Consider the following 19,774-nt stretch of genomic DNA (forward strand, 5'->3'; position numbering starts at 1 on the left):
TTACCAGATAAAAATTAGTGCATGAGATCTTTACAAAGAATGATGGTATATTATCATATGATAAAGATTCATTTTAAAACAAACTATACCTTTGTCTGCACTGCAGAATGCCTTTGTGTCCTCATTTCCTGTATTAAATTAAATACATTGAATTCTTCAGGTATTTTCTGAAATATAGAAGGAAGCCAATTACATTGACATAACAGCTTTCCTGTTGCTGTTCTGGCAGTTAGACATTCAAAAGTATGTTTAACTTTTGTAGGTAAAGCCAATCTGTTCTTTCCACATTGCAGCTATTCAAAATTTCTTTTAAAAAGCAATTCCTCTCCAGAACTGGTTTTAAACATTTGATTTAGACCAGATGAGAGCATTTCAAGTATTCTGAAAATGAGACATCCAATTAAAGCATTAATATGACACTGCAACATTAATGATGCTTCATAACCTAAAAACCCCAGAATGAAGTTATCCCTGTATATATGAAATATCAGGCTTTAGGAGCTGCAAGATTAAGCAGAGACATTGAAAAAGCAGAATTCAAAATCACTTTATATTGAAATATATTTTTAAAAAATTAGAATTTTACAGTGACTTTTTTTAAGATAAAAACTTGCTGTCAAAGGAAAGTAAGTTCATACTAAAGCATGAATGCAATGAAACTAAACATCCAACCTGTCAAAGGAGTTCCAGAACATCTTAAACATTTCACTATTTTAGAACATTTGGGAGCTCAATCAACCACTGTTATGAAATGATGGAATGCCACAAAATTTCTTCTTTTAAGATTCCTTACCCCAGCTTTAAGCAAATTCCATGTATAATCTATGGCACAGATGGCTCCTGTTCTTCCACACCCTGCACTATGAACATAAACAGTTAGGTGTGTTAGAAATTATTATTATTTGTTAAAAACACACTATAAGCTTTATATTTCCAGAGTCCATGTGAAAAAAGATATATCAAAATCCCTCAACTATCATTTTAAGCTCACTCAACCTGACATTACAGTGTCTTAAAAATAAAAAAATTAGCAGTGCAAAATGCAAAATGGAGCACTGAAGTTTTTAATGCAAGCTTTTCATAGCCAATTGGAACTGCAATCATGAAAGATGCTTCAATGCTGACATTTTTATTGCCTCTTTCATCACACTATTCCTAGTTACCACTGCTTCAACAGTAGGGATTTTGTCAAAGTTTAATGATAGATATGTTAAATGGCAGAACAGAATACATTTAAAGACTTCCCACATTTTTCTGATTTATTATATCTGTATTTTCTGCTTTTTATCTAAAAAATTTAAATCTGAAAGTTATAAAAAATGGCAGTGAACTATCACATTTATTCTTCCTAATAGTATGAATTTCTCTATTCTACACATAAAAGAGTTATAATGCATGCATATTTATTACATTATAATTATACAGCTGTAAAGAACCAACCTTCACAACTGTATTGACATTCAAGAGAAACAGGACAAAGTGAAACAGATTTTCACAGCTAAGAAAGTTTTTTATGGGTTTAGACCTCAATTACTTAGAGTGACAAGTTAAAAAAGAATGCAGTGAAAGACAGTAGATTTCTATACGCTTTAAGAGAACAACCAAGCTCTAAAGAGTTAATAAGCCCCAACGATTTAACATTTCCTGGCTTATAATTCAGAATTCAGTTTTTCTGACATGTAACACATTAACTTTTGTTGCTTAAAAAAGTATCAAATATCATAGGCAAGAAATTTCCAGAGAAATTGTCAGAAACTGTCAATTCACCAAAACACTTTCATGGCAGTTTAGTTTCAACAGTCCTTCTGTTAGCCAAATTTCAGGTCAAAGAGGAAACTGCTGCTCAGAAGCAAAGACTTACCAACCAGAAACTACAGCCTGCTGATTAGAGACCTTTTTTGTCATATCAGAAGACAGACACAAAAGTTCTTAGGTAGTGATGCACCTGCTATGTAGTCTCTCCTATTGAGACTGGAGCCTTCACTCCCATATCTGATTTGCAATGATCTTCAAAGTCTATTTTGTCGTAATGAGGATTTAAATGTCTTAAGAACCACAAAACAGTTTCCCTTTCACAGACTAATTCTTTCCTGACTGATATTCTGTCTTAAACTGAAATAGAAGCAAAATTTCACTGTGGCATGAGTTTTAAGACAATGAAGACTGTATGATTTTGAGCCAAGTTTTGACATGAGGAAATATGCCTTTTTAGAAAACTAAAATAAATAAATAAAGTCTGATTTAGAATTAAACAGTGCATCTCACATCAAAAGTCTAGACTTCAAAAAAATTAAAGCGTATATAAACTTAAAAAATAAATATATTTGATACCTGCAGTGTATGCAAATTGGTACATCTTCATGTTCCTGGTATTCTCTCATCAAGCTGATCATGTCCAGAATAGAATCAAAAGATGAAGGGACATCATGATCAGGCCAGTTAACATAATGAAACTGATAGACACTACGAGTCTCCTAAGGGAGAGGGAGGGAGAAAGGTGTTAATGATAGTACATATCTGAGGAGTTTGCATGAAATAATAAGTTCTGTTCTGTTTGCATGGAATACTAAGTTCTAAAAACAAAAGGAAAATTCTGAAGTAGTATTTTGAGTGCTGCTAATGCATAGGAGAAAGCACTATGGGATGGTTCACAGAAGCCCCTCTCTATAATATATGGGGCTTCAAAGTTGCACTGTGTTAAAAGATTCTCTGTCCTTACAGTCTTAAGCTTTGAAAGGGAGAAAGAAAAGGAAAGACCACCATGGAAGGTTCTTTGTCCAGTCGTACTCCAGAAACTTACATTGGAAAAAAAAAATGGGGTGAGGGGGGTGGTTGTTTTGTCACATTACAAAGTAAAGTGTGTGTGTGTGCATGTGCGTGCGCACACAAAGGGAAATTAAGAAAATGAGAGCCATAATTCAGACCGTATCTACATATGGATCACACTTGCAACAACAGTAGGTACACTTTTATTCTAGTTAGCTCATGTTATAATAGTACTAAAGACAAGGTAAGAAGCAGGCTTTAGAACAGCCTAGTTACTCAGCTACCTGAATCCCTGAAAGCCAAATCCTCTTTCTCATCATTACCCAAACCATTCGCAGTATAGCTACTTCTACTACACACTTCCATGCTGTTGTCACACCTCTGGATTCTAGTGTACCCTCAAAGTAATGTGCTAGAGAGGTGTATTAATGTTTTGATCAACGTTACAGGTTACAAGTTAAGACCTGTGCTACCTTCTGTTTACTTATTTGAGAAGCAACATAGTGGGCTTCTTGAGCATAGAAATTTATATATTCCAATTGAACCAATTATTTTTGATGACCAACAACTTTTGCCAGACCTGTGGAAGTGCTGTAGCTAGTAAAAACAAGAGAAAATCCAGCGTAAGAAGAGAAATTTTAAAAATCCAACTGATTACGTAAAACCAACATCATCAGTAAGGAAGCAGAGAAGTTACAACTGCCTATTAAGGCCCACCAAGAACTTTCACTTCATTAAATTTAAAGAGAAAAACCCAGTGATTTTTCACATTAGCAGAACTGTCAGAAAAAAATATTTGAATTTATGCTTTTTATATGGAAATTAAAAAAGGAACCTTCATAGTCCTTTTTTTACTGCCACTTTTTAAGAAAGAACCTGGTGTTTTAGCCTAAAATAATCTTCAAGTTTCAGTCAAACTGGTTTTCCTGCTAGAAACTAGAATAACTTTGTATATTTATATGAATTATAAATTCTTTTGCATAGTATTTTGTATGATACTCCATTGAAAATTTTACAGAAGTTGCAAAACTTTTCATTATCCTGGAAAACCAGAAAGTGAACTTAAAAGTATATTACTTTATACCACAAATATATATTTTCCTCCCCAGTTCAAGGCTACACTTAGAATTCCTTAAAGTAAGATGAAAAGTCTGTAATTCATTACCAAAACAGGTGCTCACAGAAATCCTAAAGCAAATTTGCTAGGGAAGTCTGAAGAAAGATCATTTTATCAGCTGCATAGGTATCAACATATCTTGTTAATCCTTTCAGTTACATTACTCCTTAAAGGAACGTAAACTTTGGGCTCTTTGCCACGATCAAAAGCATAACACAAACTGTAGCTTTTTGTTATGACTTAGTTTATGTAGTATACAGGTATCCTATAAAAATTAACGGGAACAGAACTCATGGAAGTCAAGTAGCTAAACATGATTTGCATGGATAGTATATGCAAGCAAAATTTCTGAAGTTTCAAAAGTTTCTGAAGTAACCAATTCTCATAATATGGAGGTATTAAAAGTAACATAGGTTCTGCTTTGGGGTTTTTGCATCTTTTCAGTTCTGTTTTTAAATGCACCATTTCAAAAAAATTTGCAAACCGCACAGTTATGCAGTTAATTTCTGCTATCTAAAAAGTTTCATAGCACAGTCAGTTACAAACATTCAGTACACACTGACAGAAACAAACTGATGAAGTTCATGCATCCCATGGCAAGTACCTAGCGAGCTACTGCAGACAAAAATTACCCCCCAAAATTACCCCCTTGTGACTAAACAGCTTTCATAACTGTTGTCATATCAGTTGTTGAACAAAGCATTGCTAAAGAAAACTAACCATAAGTGAGACTAACCTGTAATAAATAATTTCTTAATACAGGATGCCAATTAAAGTGACAGGTATTCCATGAAATAGACTGACAACCTTCATGTTTTGCAGGACAGCTCTACGCTTTTTTACTGACAGTTGCTTTTCAGAAAAATAAACAATCACCTCAAATCTGACACTTGAGTACAAGTTTGAAAGAAAGGCTTAAATCATTCATTCTTAACACTTATGTGAGAATGCAAGTGCTTTTATTTCACTGAAAATATGACAATTTTCACAGTTAACATAACACACTCAGTTCATGAATCAGGCCTCATGTTTTACAGTAGTTTGTGTCATAAGTTTTCACTAAGATGAATAAACTCAATTTCTTCCATACAGAGACTAATTGTAACCGTTTACAGCTGCCAACTTAACAAAGAGTGTAAATGAATTGGTTTACCAGAATACTTTTCTGGTAAGCTAATTCCACATCTTGAACACTAGGATACCAAATCTTCAAGAATTCCAAAGTCTTGAGCTCGCTTTTAAAAGCACATTTCTATCTTGACCCTTGAATATAATACATACAATTCCCCCATGCAGAAGTTCTCCAAGGCAAAAGTCAATGCAACTCCATTTATTCAAGAACATTCCATATTTTTCGTATCTATTTCAATTCCAAAAAGAGTAACTTTTTACAAGATAGAGTGCGAAACTTTGGGGAAAAAATAAATCACTAAGTTGATGTCATTCTTGCTTTATTTTTATTTGGCAATACAAATATATGAACGGGAATCAAAAATATCTTTTAACATTGTAAAACCCTCTTGACAATAAATGAAAGTATAGGGCAAATTCTAACAAGTACACATACTTTACCCAAAAAGAAGTTAACTAGAGGAAACAGGGGTTTTTTTTACAAGTTTGATTCAGTTTGTCATCATATTTTTCAGTTGGGGTAAACAATGAAATTCTCCTAGGGTGACAGAAGCTTTCTAGTTGTCAACACATGCTATTGAAGACCATCACACACCTTTGGCTAACCAAGAACATACATAAAACACAAGTAAAGAGTTTCACTACTCTTTTCTTATATACTAAGCTTTTAACATCACTTCTAAACTTGATGATTTACATATATACAGAGTCAGCACCTGAAAAAGTGAAGATATTTTCATGACTTTCCTCTGTTCTATCATTTTAGAGACCTTTGAGCAACCATTAAAGTTGAGACCAGAAGTGATTGTATACTTACATTTTGAAATTCAAGTAATAATGTTCTAATGAAGTAATCTGTTCTTGCTTGCTCAGCTTCCTAAACATGAGAAAACAGTAATGAATTGGAAAGAAGATCAATATTCAGCATACAGGATATAAGTAAAAACCCAAACTTTAAACTCAGGTGTCTTTTTTTTAATTTACTGGGTTTGTATCTACGAGTTCCCCAAAAGATAGGCAATCCAAACATGGATTTTAAAACAGCAGCAACTTAGCTTGCTACACAACATATCTGTGAAAGATGTTACTTGTACTTAAAATAAAAATATGAGTTTTCAAACCAGTAGGAGTCTAGCCTGCTCCTGAAACCCATCAATAAACCTTGTAAAAGTATTTCAAAGTACTACTTTTGCTTTATTTCTCCATACATTTATTTAATTTACAGATTGCCTCCCACAGCCATCCTTCTATAACACTTCTGCTCTATAAACTTCAGCCTCTTATCACTCTATCCTGTGGCACCTCCTTTTGTTTTTTCCCCTTCTATTATTTTCAATTAAGGGTGCATCTGAACGGGTCATTGTAACTATCATGGCTGTGGCCAAAAAGCATAGCTTCTAGGCTCCCAGAATTTTCAAATCTGCCTTTGGAACATCAAGGAAAGTTTATACTGTAAACACCAAACAATATTACTGTACTTAAAATATCAGTAATATCACACCTATCAGATGCCTTTAAAAGCTTAGCATTACAGCTTCCCACAGTGAATTTAGGAGACTGCATATATGCTTTAATGTGTTCCTACCTGCTACTAGGAATTTACCATTTTCCATCAAGAAAACCCTTCCATCAAGAACACCTTGCAGGGTTGAAGGAGATAGTGCATAGCTAGCAGCAATGGAACTCATACACACCACTGTACCAAAAGGTAATATATTCTCAGCTGCAGCTGAGAAGTCAATTGCAGTGTATACACAATCCCTTTTCACAAATACTTGCCAGGTATGCAACCATCACGCACTAGGTGCCGGGGGGGGGGGGGGGGGGGGGGGGGGGCGGAATCCCACAAAAAAAACCCGCACAAGCCATTTTTTAAATCAATTTAAGGTAGGAGAAGGCTACTCAGAATCTTTAGACTAAAATTTGTAAGTATATGCTTGCTTTCCTGACAAGATGAACTTTAAGTGTACTTAATTCTTGGTAGACTATTTCAAAGTAGGATTAAGAAGAGCTCGATAAACTGGCATGCTAGCTCTTTCTGAACACCTTAAAGCACTTCAGCCAGAAAATAGCAGTTCCTGTCCAAACTCAAGTAATTTTGAGTTAAGGAGAAGAAAAAAAAAGTTTTGAGATCAATCTGGAATGGATCAATTCCACTGTTTTAGAATAACTGAACAGCTAAGACCAATCATGAACTCCAGTGTAAAAAGTTCACAGTAAGATCATTTATACTGACGACGGTTATACTCAACACTTTAATGGCAGGTTTCATTCACATCCTAATAGTAACTAAAAGAACATAATAGAACCTGATTAAACTACCAAGTGGCAAGATTAAAAATAAAGACACAAGGAAGTGTTTCTTCCAACAACACAATGATGTGAATGTCAGAAAGAATAAGTGACAAAAAACAAATCCCAAACAAAAAATATTTGTCAGATTCATCATCCACTGCATTATAAAAATATTGATAATCCAGGGGCAACACCCAATTAAGGAAGTCCTGCTAGTCCATTGCTAGAAGCTGACAACAAGTACAAGAAGGGTCATCCTATACATGGCTTATATTCTATTCTCTTCCCTTAAGTAATTAGGCTGTCATTGAACACAATGCAATAGGCTGGATGGCCCCTGGCGTCATCTAGAAGTAAAGGCTATGCAATCAGAATTCCAAGAGCTAGGAGTTGGACAAACAGGCCACAAATGTGCTTAAAGCAGGAAGAAATAAAGATACATAAACATGTGTGTACAAAGGCAACCAGATACTATCCCACACCTATGGAATGCTGATCATTGATTTTGGTGGCTATGCTCCCACACACCATATCCTCACCCATACCCTGAAAACCTCACAGTTAATGAATTTCTGCTATGTAAGTGGTCCCCTTTTGTGAAATGGTAATTGCACCATGACTTCTTTTACTATCCAGCTTTCTCTACCGAGGAAAGATGATTGCAAAAATCCATTGGGGTATACTCTTGTGTGATGCTAAGACGACAGGTGCCAAAAAAAATGATTACTTTCAATTCCCTGCTGTGCTTGGTGTAGGAGATATCCACAGTCCCTCTTCCTGCCTATTAATGTGCCAGAAATCCTTATGTTACCATTTAGAACCAAGTATCAAAACTGGAAGAGGCTCTAGTAGTTATTCTGAGAGATCAGAACTCCTGATCACACCGACACAACATGCAATGGAAACATTCAGGTTTCCTCCATCTTGCTGGAATCACAGCTTACTTGACAGTTACCCCCCGGCAATTCTCCAGGAAAAGATTCAGAGCTCATGGTGATCTGCTTCTCATTTTTGTTTTGATTTTAAAAGCAACAATAGAAGCAAAGGAAGTATTTTCAAATAAACCTGTATCTGTTACCAACAGAAACAAGTTTAAAAAAAATTAGGCGTTTCGTTTCCATTTTCTTTATTCATGATAATTAACTTTATGTAACTTAAAGAAAATAACCTATTCCAGTGTTACTTTCACTGCTCATGCACATCCAGAACGCACAAGTCATAATGGAGACAAAGAACTGCATCAATATTATTTGATTTCTTGAGTATGGTACAGACATTCAAGACTACATCATGTAAAGCTAAAGAAATGATACATAGAAAGATACAAGACCAAGGCACACAGGTTCCCTACTTTAAAAAAAAAAAAAAAATCATGGAGGATTCAAAAAAAGAACACAGTTTAGATAAACACATTGTTTTCCATTGCATTCCTTTGAGAGTCTTTACGTAAAATTTGGTACTGAACAATTAAAAAGCATTTGTTTTGTAATACAAACTGTTTGTAACTTGAAATAACTGTTCAACAAAAGCATTCAATCCTTCAAAATTAATATACAAATTTTTATACTTACACAAGAAACACGAAATGGTCCGAAAGTTACAGCTGCTTCTCCATATAGAGGCCAGTAACGTTCACATTTTTTCTGTTAAAGCAAAGAATCCCAATTTAATTCATGCATAGTACTGAAAAATAATGATTAACAGAAGCAGAGCAGACAAAATTATAATCTTGAATGCCTTATTCTCTCTCTTATTCAGTTCTTTTCCTTAACATCTGCCTACTGGTGCCTTGCTGGACTACTTTTAAGATAGTAAAATGTCTTTTCTTTCAGATTCCAAAAGAAAAGCAAAACCAAAAAAACCCAGATGACCAATAGAGCCAAAAGACACTTTGTAAATTAGGACATGAACTTATTGCCTACATATGTGCAAGCATGCATCATACAGAGGGAAGCAATGAGAGCTAATTTAGTTGTGAAAATTTGGAATTCACAATTCTGGTGCACATTTTTTCTCCTTCTCAGGTCATAAGAATATAGCAGAGAGATTTAAAAGATAGATTGTTTTTGCAGCTGTATCAATTGACACAAAACTCTGAAGGAGTCAGGATTTTGATAGTTAGCCTACATCCCACAAAGAGCAAGGTTTTTTTCATAGTGACATGATCAGAAACTGACCATTGGTACAGTTCTGTACACAAACACATATATTCCACCGAGATGACACCTAAATAATAATGTAATGCTATAAATGGAGCCAAGAAAAGCAGTTGCATTCACTATTTTCTATGCATACAAATACAAGGATAGACATTCTCATTGAATCTGGCAGATTATTATTACAGTTATGGATTTGGCCTCTGAAGCTTCACAGGTACTGGCATATTGCCCTGCATGGGCAATGCTCATTTAGTTTTGTATTTAGTGTACATACCCTTCCCATTTCAAATTCTCGACAGGCCATTACAATTATCTGAAAAGAAAAAAAGATGCTCAAAGTTAGCTGGTTTTAGATCAAGTAAATTCACCAACACTTTACTGCTTGCTTCTATCTGATACTGATACTTCTTAATTGGTTACTACTGAAGAGACTAATTAATACTATTTTCCTACCTGCAGATGTGCACTTTTTAAATTCTAAAATAGTACCCAAATTCTATCCTGCACAAAATAATCTACAACACTAATACAACATTTTAAGGCTTCTTAATTTGAATTCACTGTAATCCTGTAAAAATACCTTATTTATTTATTCAGCCTGACTGTAAAGTCTAAACTTAATCATAAAAATATAGAACCACTTGCCAACTGGAAGAAACATAGCTATATTTGTTTAAAATTACATAGACTGCTTAAAATAAGTGGAAAAACCTATTTAAAGAACAAGAATCAGATTTCTTAGGTGAAGCTATTTCAATTAATTGAATTAATTGAAATAATTGAAATGGAAATAATTAATTGAAATTGAATTAACAGCTATACATTAACGTGACTAGCACAATAAAAATGCACCAACAGGTAAAATATTTGTTACAATAAGTAACCATGACTTAAGTGTCTGATAAAACAAAAAAATATATTCAGGAATACTTTGTCAAACATACCCAATTTTAACAGTACTTAAAAGTAACTCCTGACAATGGCTGTTTATACAGATGTAGAATATATAAACCATTAAGTAACCCCAAATTAACATAAATAGAAAGATAGGCTTTTATTTTTTTGTTTCACATGGTGCTTCTGCATCTGATTTTGTCAGTCCACATCAAGTCAGAGCTGTAAGATCTCCTACAGGACAGATGTAAGCAAGCACCAAACAATATTCATAAATATGCATGATTTCATATTCATTCAATGAAATTATTACTTTGAATTTACATTATTAAACTGATTAAGTAATATTAATGATATATAGAATGCTATTTAAACTGCAAAAACAAGATACGGGAAGTAAATGGGCTAAACCACTGCCTACTTTTTTTAACAATAGCAGCCAGCTCAGGCAAAAGATACACAATCACTGTGCCATCAAATAAGGTAATACCCGATTCTGGTTTTTAAGTAGGTACTTACGGCAACATTGTATTCCCATATCATCCTCCAGAAGTCTATTACTGTATTTGCTAATGGTCCCTGCGTAGCAACATATGCTTTTGGCCCATGTACTCCCTAGGATTACACAAAGGAACCAGTAATGTTTATAAAGAAAATTTATCTGCACTGAATAAAAAAAGGCGTTAGATTATAATCATGTAAAATTAGAATACCTTTTTCTTTGATCCAACAGAAAGGGTGAATATGACATATGAGTCCCATTTACACTACAGGGAATTTTGCTGGTGATTTCAAGGGAGGCCTGAGATTATACTGGCTACTGTGTAGCCAGAGACTACCAGAAAATATTAAGTTTCTGTATGTTCAGATTCTGAGGATTCCCTTTAAATCTGCATTTTCTTTATTACTCAAACATTTAATGATGAAAATTTGAAAGTCTTTCTGCCAAAAAGCATCCCCTTGAACAAATTTAAATTCCCCTCTCCCAGCAATACCACATTTCAAAAATCCAAAGTTTTAAAATTTGTTTTATATAAAGCTTGAAGACATTTACATTCAGCTTTTTAAGCCAAACATTCATGAAGTGAGATTTATAGGAACAACTGTTTCTGAATAAGCATTACTGTGTAGAACCAGCATCAGAATAAGGCTACAAGGAAAACCCAAGATATTCACACTTTGAAACAAGTGTAACAGGTTTTTAGCCAAATTCTGGCTTCACTTTAAGATTGTTAGATGTAATTCCATTGCCACACTTCTGCCATCAATAGCAAGAAGTGCATATTAATGTACACAATTTGTCAAACACCTCATTTATTATCCCTAAAAACAGCCTCTCAAAATCTGGTATTTTTAACAGTGTCAACTGTTAAAACAATCATATCTGAATTTTCCTACAGTATAAAGTTCCAATTTGGTTGCCTATCACTCTAAAATGAAGTATTTTATATTATACTTACACTTCAAGTAATATTAAAACTTTAAAAATTGCTCTATAAATGGCATCATGTTTGCAAATTTATTCAAGCCATACTAAAAGAAAATCTTCCCTCACAGCTTTTAACATTATAGTCTGAGATAAGAACTTAAACTGCACTGATATGAAATAAAAGCTTAAAAAGAATTTAATAACTTTTAAGATAGTAATACATACCTTAATAAAGTTTGCATTGATGTAGTCTGAATCTTGTGGGGGAGTTTTTAAGGTCAGTTTAACCCGGCTATGATCAACTAAAAGAAGAATTTTTTTTTTAACAATAATTACAACACATGTAAATCAATATATAACAGTAAATATAATATATAGTACATATAATACGTATCGAAGAAATTAAGCACTAAAGAATGTTTCCCAAAGATAAGTCACACAAGCAAGTCAGTCAATTGAATTTATGGGTAAACCAGCTCAGGCAGGGATAAGCAGAGTAGGCCCTACTGCTATGTGCTTCTGATGCTCAAGTTTACAGAGTACCAACTACTGGAATTCCAAAAGCGATTCATTACGAAGAGGCAAAATTCAATTGATCAGAAATAATCAAAATTGTAGTTACACAAGATTAACACGGATCATAATGGTCAGAATTAGAGGCACATTTACTGTGTTCATTTACAGAAAGGAGAAAGAATAAAACACCAGTGCATGGTTAAAGCAGCCGGCAGGTCTTAATGTCTCTGCCAAGGAGGAGTCCATCAAGTACTACAACATGAAACATGCGCTGGGGTTTATTGCTCAGGCACAGACTGACCTCTATCCCCCAAACACTGGGCTAAGCACTCTGCCGGGGCACTTCTAAACTAGAAGCAGCAGATTCCTTCATTTTGGGGGATCTGACATTTCAAGTTTCTGCCTCAATCATTACTGACTGTCTCAGAGAAAGCTTCTTATAAAAACAGCAGACCTTTGGAGATCAAAATCCTCAGCAGTCTTGAAAATAGCCTTTATCACTTGTTGACAGAATAAACTAAACACCTTGGAATTCTTTTTGGCATTGAAAAAAATTAAGTGCATCTTTAATACAGAAACAACTTGATGATTCTTAATAAGAAGGATGGTAGGTGGTTGGCAGGTTTGCCAGTCCTTCCAGCTCGTGTTGATACCAACACTTCCTACCTAGCACATAAAAAAAATCATTCAATCTATCTCTACAATAACGGCCGTTTTAGTTTATTTAGTACTACAATAAATTGGAAATCAAAATTTAAAAAATATCTTCAAACAGGGCAACAGAAGTATCTGCAGAAACAGCATCTGATCAAGCAACTTCTGTTACTTCCTGCTCCCAGGGTCAATTTCTCAACCACAGAACAGCTGCTAAAACTTTCCTTAGAGCTAAATTCAAGAAAAAACATAAAGAACGAGTCCATTTAAAAAAAGGAAATATGGTTGGTTGAGGGGTTTTTTTGTCAAAACACCACTAGTAATAAAACAGGGAACCATGCCCACAAGATGTACATACTAAAAGTTATTTCTATACAAGAAAGCTCTTCCAAAAATCTTCCAAGATACTTGCTTCCAAGGCTGTGAAATTTTCTGCCAGAGTCCTGATAACATGCAAAAAATTTGTGTTACCATTTAATGCTTCCTAAAAAAGCACAGCTGTAGATTACGAGACCACATATCTAAAGACAATGTGCTCTCACATAAAGGCCTAGAGAAACCCTTAAAACATATTACACTTTATTACACTCTCATACATATAATGTAAAAGCAAGAACATTTCATAAGCATGCAGTGGTGTCACAGACTTAATACTAAAAACTACTTTTACATGGCGGATCAGACTAATTAAAGTGGTAGGCTAATGAGGGCTCCTATCTTCCCAGCACAGCAGATCCAAAATTCTAGAGCAGTTTCCAAATGTCAGTGTTTCCAGCCTGCCTCTATCTGCCACAGCTCAGCTCTTTCAGAGTTTTAGATCTGGAATAGAATTCTCAAAAACAATTCCATTGCAGGTTCCAGTGTCAGAAGATTAAGTGTTTGCATATTTATATATAGCTTAAAGGTTCACCTAACGATTACTCATGGGTGTCTTCAGGTAACCAGTGAACACGATGTTTCATTTAACTATTATTTAGGATGGCTTAGTACACTGTAACGTGAACATGCACACGTTTTACCCTGAAGCCAGTACTTAGTGTTGAGGTACTGATCTCTCTGGTAGCAGTAACAATTTCTGATAAATATAGCACTGATCTCCCATTAAGCTACAAATGTAAGGTTTTTGTCTGGATTTATGAAAGATAGGCAAAGTATCATCCCCCTTCCTCTTCCAAAACATCTCCTGGCTTTCATTTCTGTCAAGCTGGTCTCCCATCACTTTATTGCTGGAACCTTCGGATGTTTGAAGATATTCTCACTTTAACTGAAAATATACCTTCAATTTTCCTCAATGTCAGTTTTGAGGTTTGCTCATTTTCCCCAGTGTGATCTGTGTTCCCTTTCAGGTCCCAATGACTCAGTTTTTATTTTTATGTAGATGAAAGAAAATCACATCTACCACACTAGTTGCAGCCATTCACTACTGTAGTAGCTATTAAGCGTCTCAAATTCAGCCTAGATGCTACCAAGATTTTGCAATATTGTTCATGATCTACCAAAATGCCAGCACAGAAGAAAGAGTATAACAACTCTAAGACAGTAACAACTTCCCCTCTCTTTTTCACTCCATCCATTAAACATATTTCCTCCCAACTAAAAAAAACCAAAACAAACAGAAAAACCCCAATGATATTTAACTATTTTGCTGCAGTTGAGCTTAGTACCACACTACTCTTCAACAGGTAATGTATGTTATACATATATCCTCCAGCAAAATATGAACACACATGCCTTTCCTTCTCACTGCAGCAGCAAGCACTATGCCCACCTTGCTAAACAGTCTAGGGCCTGTGGCTTTAAGGCCAAATTTACTTGCTGGAAGCGTTGCTCCAAGTGCTGATAAACACTAAAAATTCCAGCACTAGAAAAAACAGAGCACACAGGTATACAACAATCTGAAACACACAGTAACTCACTGGAGTTTATTACTAGAACACATTTTGGAAATGAAAGCTAATGATGCTTAAGACCATTTTCAGCTCCAAATTGGTTATAAACCTCCTAACACTTCTGAGAAAACTAAGCAGACTAAAATGTATCTGTTGCTAATCTTCTGGGATATGAAAAAATGGCATTTGTCAGAAGACTATCCTTTAATCTCACTGTCAGCTGTTCATACTGAGAAGCACAGTAAGAGCTTCTGAAATACAGGGCCTCACGAGCTACACAAAGTGAACTTGTAACAGGCAATCCTGTCATTATAGATCACTGATCTGTTATATCCACACATTGGTGGTTTTAAAATTTAAGTTATGCTCTGACTCCTGTTTTGTATGTTCGTACATTGAACAGAATTTCATTTGGGATCTAGCAAAATACAAACCAAAGATAATCCAGGACTGAAAGTTCTCTGACACCGTTTGCAGGATACAAACAAGCAAAAAAAAAAAAATCTATTTTACTTCAAACCACAAAACCAGGTTCCTTAAGGCCCCTTAAAATTTCACCTAGAGTTTATGCTGGCATTTGTTTGTTTTCTACCATGAATAACATGCTGATAAGGAAAAAACACAGTTAGGCACCTAGTAAAGTTCTAGACTATTCCAAGCTAAAATGAAAGTATCAGCTTGATATGGCTTGGGACCTAGCACACATTTTATCTTTAGGTAATAGCTCTCCTAATAAAATATACAAATGTTCACTTACTTTGCCTTCCAAGTTAAAAATAAAGATTTTATGAAAGTTATATTTCAGCAAATTATCTCCAATTTTCCTTTCAGTAATAACTAAATAGTAAAATTCAAAATGCATTAAGAGTAACAAGCACTTTCCTTTGTCTTCTATTAACATGTAAATCAGACTTACATGGCAATATATCCTTGTATCTATTCTTTTTAACATTTTCTTCTTTTTCTCCAGTGGCTGTTGGGTAGATCTTCTCTGTTCTGTATTTTGTTGATAATCTTCTTAACCTCTGAAATAAAATATTTATGTTATATTTTCAAGTCTCAAGATAACAGAAACATCACAAGGTATTAGCTTCATTGATGAAGTATAAGACAATCACTCAAAAAAACCCTCTTCTCTCCTTTAACAATATTCTTTATGATGAAGTTTAAAAATCTAATTATCCAGTACTTTTCGCTCATCAGCAGTTTACAACCAGGTTGAAGCCAGCTCTATACATTATGAGACATGGAACTTTGGAAAAGCCACTACAGCACCAGTATGGGATACAGCTATATTTTATTTAGGAAATACACTGCCCTGTTAGGGAGTAACAGCTGCATTAAGAACACCTGTGAGAAACAGAAAAATCTGTTATTGCTCAGAATACCTGGAGGAAGAGCACAGAGCAGGCTGGCTCAGGAACAGCTGTTAGCAGCTGGTACTTTGCTCTGAAGCACATGGCTTCCAACACTGACAACCGAACAGAAAGCAAAATCTCACTTTTAACAGGCATCAACTCCTAATGCCCAACTCCTGTTGAGTTTCAAGCTCACCATTAGAAAGAAGGTCCCTGCCTCTCAGGTACAAGGTATTCGCAATTAAGATGAGTGACAGGAGGTCTGCTGTATTCACAATGTCATTTTTTCCCCCTCCATCTATATCAAATCCAAAAAGTTCAAAACAGTCAAAACCTCTAATAATAAAATCCAGCCCATGCCTTCCAGCAACCTAGGAAATAAAAAGAGCAATACAGTTTTTATCATCCCACTCAAATTAGGCCTTTGCAACCTTAAAACTGAGGAGGAAGAAAAGAGTATAAATCCTCTTTGGCAAAAAAAAAAAAAAAAAAAAATTACAAGAGGTGCCAACAGTGCTTGTTATTTTAGATTGTGTAGACATCCAGGTTTAAAAAGGAACCTGAAGAACTCAGAGAGTTAACTCTGGCTTCCAGCTAAAGCTAGGTGGTTGCAAAACCAGCCATTCTACCAACACTGACATGGTGGTGGTATATAAGACGATCAAGAGGAAAACTGAGGATGTAGCTTCAAAAGAAGTTTAGTCTCTCCTCTGAGTGGTATTCTGCACAGGTAGAAGGATAGAGGTTGTTCACATTCCCCTCCCTCCATCTTCAATGCTTGATTATCATCCTTGAAGACCCAAAATGTTCATGGCTTGCTTTCTTTAGGGGAAGGGGGAGAATAGAGGAGGTTGGTTGCTAGTTAAAAATATAAATCTTGTTTATCACTGATTATCCAACAACATAGAGGCAGAAGGGCATCATAAATGAGACTATCTGCTTGGAAAGCCATTTTTCTTCTTGAATTCTACTAAAACTACTAAAACACTTGGGAGACTCACTGCACACTTCTATTTTTACAAAAAGAAGGAAAAATGAATTGGCAACTCAAGTCCTCCAATAATTCTTCCAGCAAAAAAGGAAAAGAAAAAGCACACAAAACTTAGCATTCCTGTTACATACAGAAAAACGCTTTCATAAAATTTGTCTGGATATAGTGAAAAAACAGCAAATTTTATATGCAAATGTGGATAAAACTTCACATTAATTTAGTTGAATACTATGCATCTAATAATCCATAAAAGTGGCATTTACAGAGCAAAAACAATGGCAAGAGAAAATTTAAAAGAGCAAATCAAGAAGTACCAGTTTTCAGACTTTTTTTTTTCCCTCTTCTTCGAGGACTTTATCACAGATTAAATCACCGAACACTAAGAAGAGTTACAGAACTGGCATGCAGGGGGTGGGGGGTGTTCTTAAAATGCATTGCTCTTGAAAAATTTGCAATGTTAGTCAATGAAGAAAAAACAGTAAATATTTGGAGGTGGGACAGTAAGTCTTTGACCACACAGTGATGGAAGTGCTAAATATATTATCTGAAAACATTGCTACAGTGAAGAATAGGAAGATTCAATTCTTGACAAGATATGTAAACAGTTACAGGAAGCTTCCATGCAGATTACACTCATGTTTGCAACACTAAAAACAAATTCACAACATAACCTGTATACATAGCAGGCAGAGAAACCTGGTTTGTAACACTGTACAGACATAAAGAATACCACTGCATGTGGGAGACATTGTCCTATGTAACAGTGCCCTTACCTGTGTCAAAATAAAAAAATACTGCCTGTGCTAAGATTGGGCACAACTAGGAGTCTAGAAATAGCAAAACCCACATAATTTAGCTATTTCAGCTAAGAATTGCAAGAGTGAGAAATAGTTTGAAATAGGCTATAAGCCCCCAATTCAGAAAAAAAAAAAAGGCAAAGAGAAACACTGATACTTTCCAAGCACAGCCACTAATATGATTTTTTTATATTGTTCCACATCTCAACCTGGTTGTGAGTTTTGGGTGGGGTTTTTTTCCATCTTATTGATTTTTATGGGACAAATGCCATGACTCTGCTTAGAAAAAGTAATAGAAAGAAGTTTAGAGAAAAAACGACCTCTAAAAACCATGAGTAGAAGCAGAAGTTATTTTGCATGAGAAAGAATACACTTGAGAAAGTTATACAGGAAAAAGGTTAGGTATCAAAAAGCACCCTAGGAAGATGATCCTTTTTGCTTTAGCCCATTTTAAAGGCATGCAAGAAAAAACACTTTCACAGCTACAACCTGGACCTATCGTAAGCCAAAAAGGCTGGAGAGACTTTCATTTTCATTTTGTGGAAAGTAATGCTATGAGAATTCAGCATAGCCATGTTCCCTGCACGATTCAATAGCTGTACAATCTGCTAAACAGACTGGAAAGTAGGATTACCATAGCCCAGCTCTGAGGCAAAGACTGGAAATGAAATATAGGTTGATTTTAACACACATCTGTTCCTAAAATACTTCAGGATCCATGCTTTTAATGCATGTTTGTCAGCTGTTCTGTGACATGGGTAATAGAAAATAAGTAAGTACAGTCCTGAGAGCAATCAAAAAGAGTAAGTAGTACTCTTTATGATCTGTAGTAGTATCTGCTACACAGAATAGTATCTACTTCATGCTTTGGAAGGGAAAGAATTTACTAAAGAGCAAGGAAAGAATTCTAAAAACCAAGCTTTGAACAAACTACCACAGGAATGGAAAAGTGCCAGACTCAGAAGATTTCACCCTACATGTAACAGAAAATTTCTGCAGAAAGCTATTGCAATGTGCACACACAGCCTTGCTGTAGGATGCAAGAGATTTAGTGCTTCCTAGGTTACAGCCTAGAGTGACCAGAAGGAGAATGTATTCAACAGCAGAATGGGGGTAATGACAGGGCAGAAGAAGAAAGAATTTTGTTCAGACTATGGTAAGATGATGAAAAGATAGCCAGTAAGATCTGTCACAGTCCAGTTTCATGCTAATTCATAATAAACAACTATCTACAGTACAAAGCAGCACTCATTTGGGTTAAGTCAGTAAACTGCCAAATCGCTTCCCAGAAGATACTTGGATGCCAACAGCAGGAATATTCGAGATCCAGCCTGGTGCCTCTGCAGATAACAGTGGACGCTTCCGTGACACTTGCATATTCATTGGAACTGCTATTCTGGTACCACAAAAATCTTCATTTATATATTCTTTTAAGAACAAAATGGTCAAAAAGTAAGTGTAAGTATGATGAATCATGAATATAAAGAACTACATTCACAAGGCCTTAAGTTCCATTCTCATTAGAAAAGCTCGAGTTTAATTCTGCTTATTCACTGCGTGACAGAAGTGGTTTGTGGGATGGTGACAAACACTTACCACATGTGACGGTGGGGAGATGAGCCTTTGAAGCAGTTTGAGTTTCAGAAACATACTTCCAACTTCCACAGTGGTTTTACAGTCTGTACTACAAATCTACTTCAGTGTTTTTACAAAAAGACAAACCAGCTTTTCAAACCCAACTTGTGCAATCCTACCATATTAAGAAGAACTTAGTCCAA

At 35.1% G+C, this 19,774-nt stretch overlaps 1 protein-coding gene across 1 annotated transcript in view; it reads right to left on the minus strand.

Annotated features, from left to right (window-relative positions):
- PTPN12 (protein tyrosine phosphatase non-receptor type 12) overlaps window positions 1–19,774 on the minus strand; it is an 85,169-nt gene that overhangs the window by 32,371 nt on the left and 33,024 nt on the right. Inside the window, exons 2-10 of the mRNA XM_075490991.1 lie at window positions 15,767–15,875; window positions 12,017–12,093; window positions 10,882–10,977; window positions 9,743–9,781; window positions 8,881–8,952; window positions 5,832–5,891; window positions 2,332–2,474; window positions 794–860; window positions 90–167 (exon numbers count right to left, since the gene is read on the minus strand). Of these exons, the coding sequence (XP_075347106.1) occupies window positions 90–167; window positions 794–860; window positions 2,332–2,474; window positions 5,832–5,891; window positions 8,881–8,952; window positions 9,743–9,781; window positions 10,882–10,977; window positions 12,017–12,093; window positions 15,767–15,875 (741 nt within the window). The remainder of the gene's footprint in view (window positions 1–89; window positions 168–793; window positions 861–2,331; window positions 2,475–5,831; window positions 5,892–8,880; window positions 8,953–9,742; window positions 9,782–10,881; window positions 10,978–12,016; window positions 12,094–15,766; window positions 15,876–19,774) is intronic.

The sequence above is a fragment of the Mycteria americana genome, chromosome 1, assembly GCF_035582795.1.
Source record: "Mycteria americana isolate JAX WOST 10 ecotype Jacksonville Zoo and Gardens chromosome 1, USCA_MyAme_1.0, whole genome shotgun sequence".
In the NCBI taxonomy this organism is placed as follows: domain Eukaryota; kingdom Metazoa; phylum Chordata; class Aves; order Ciconiiformes; family Ciconiidae; genus Mycteria; species Mycteria americana.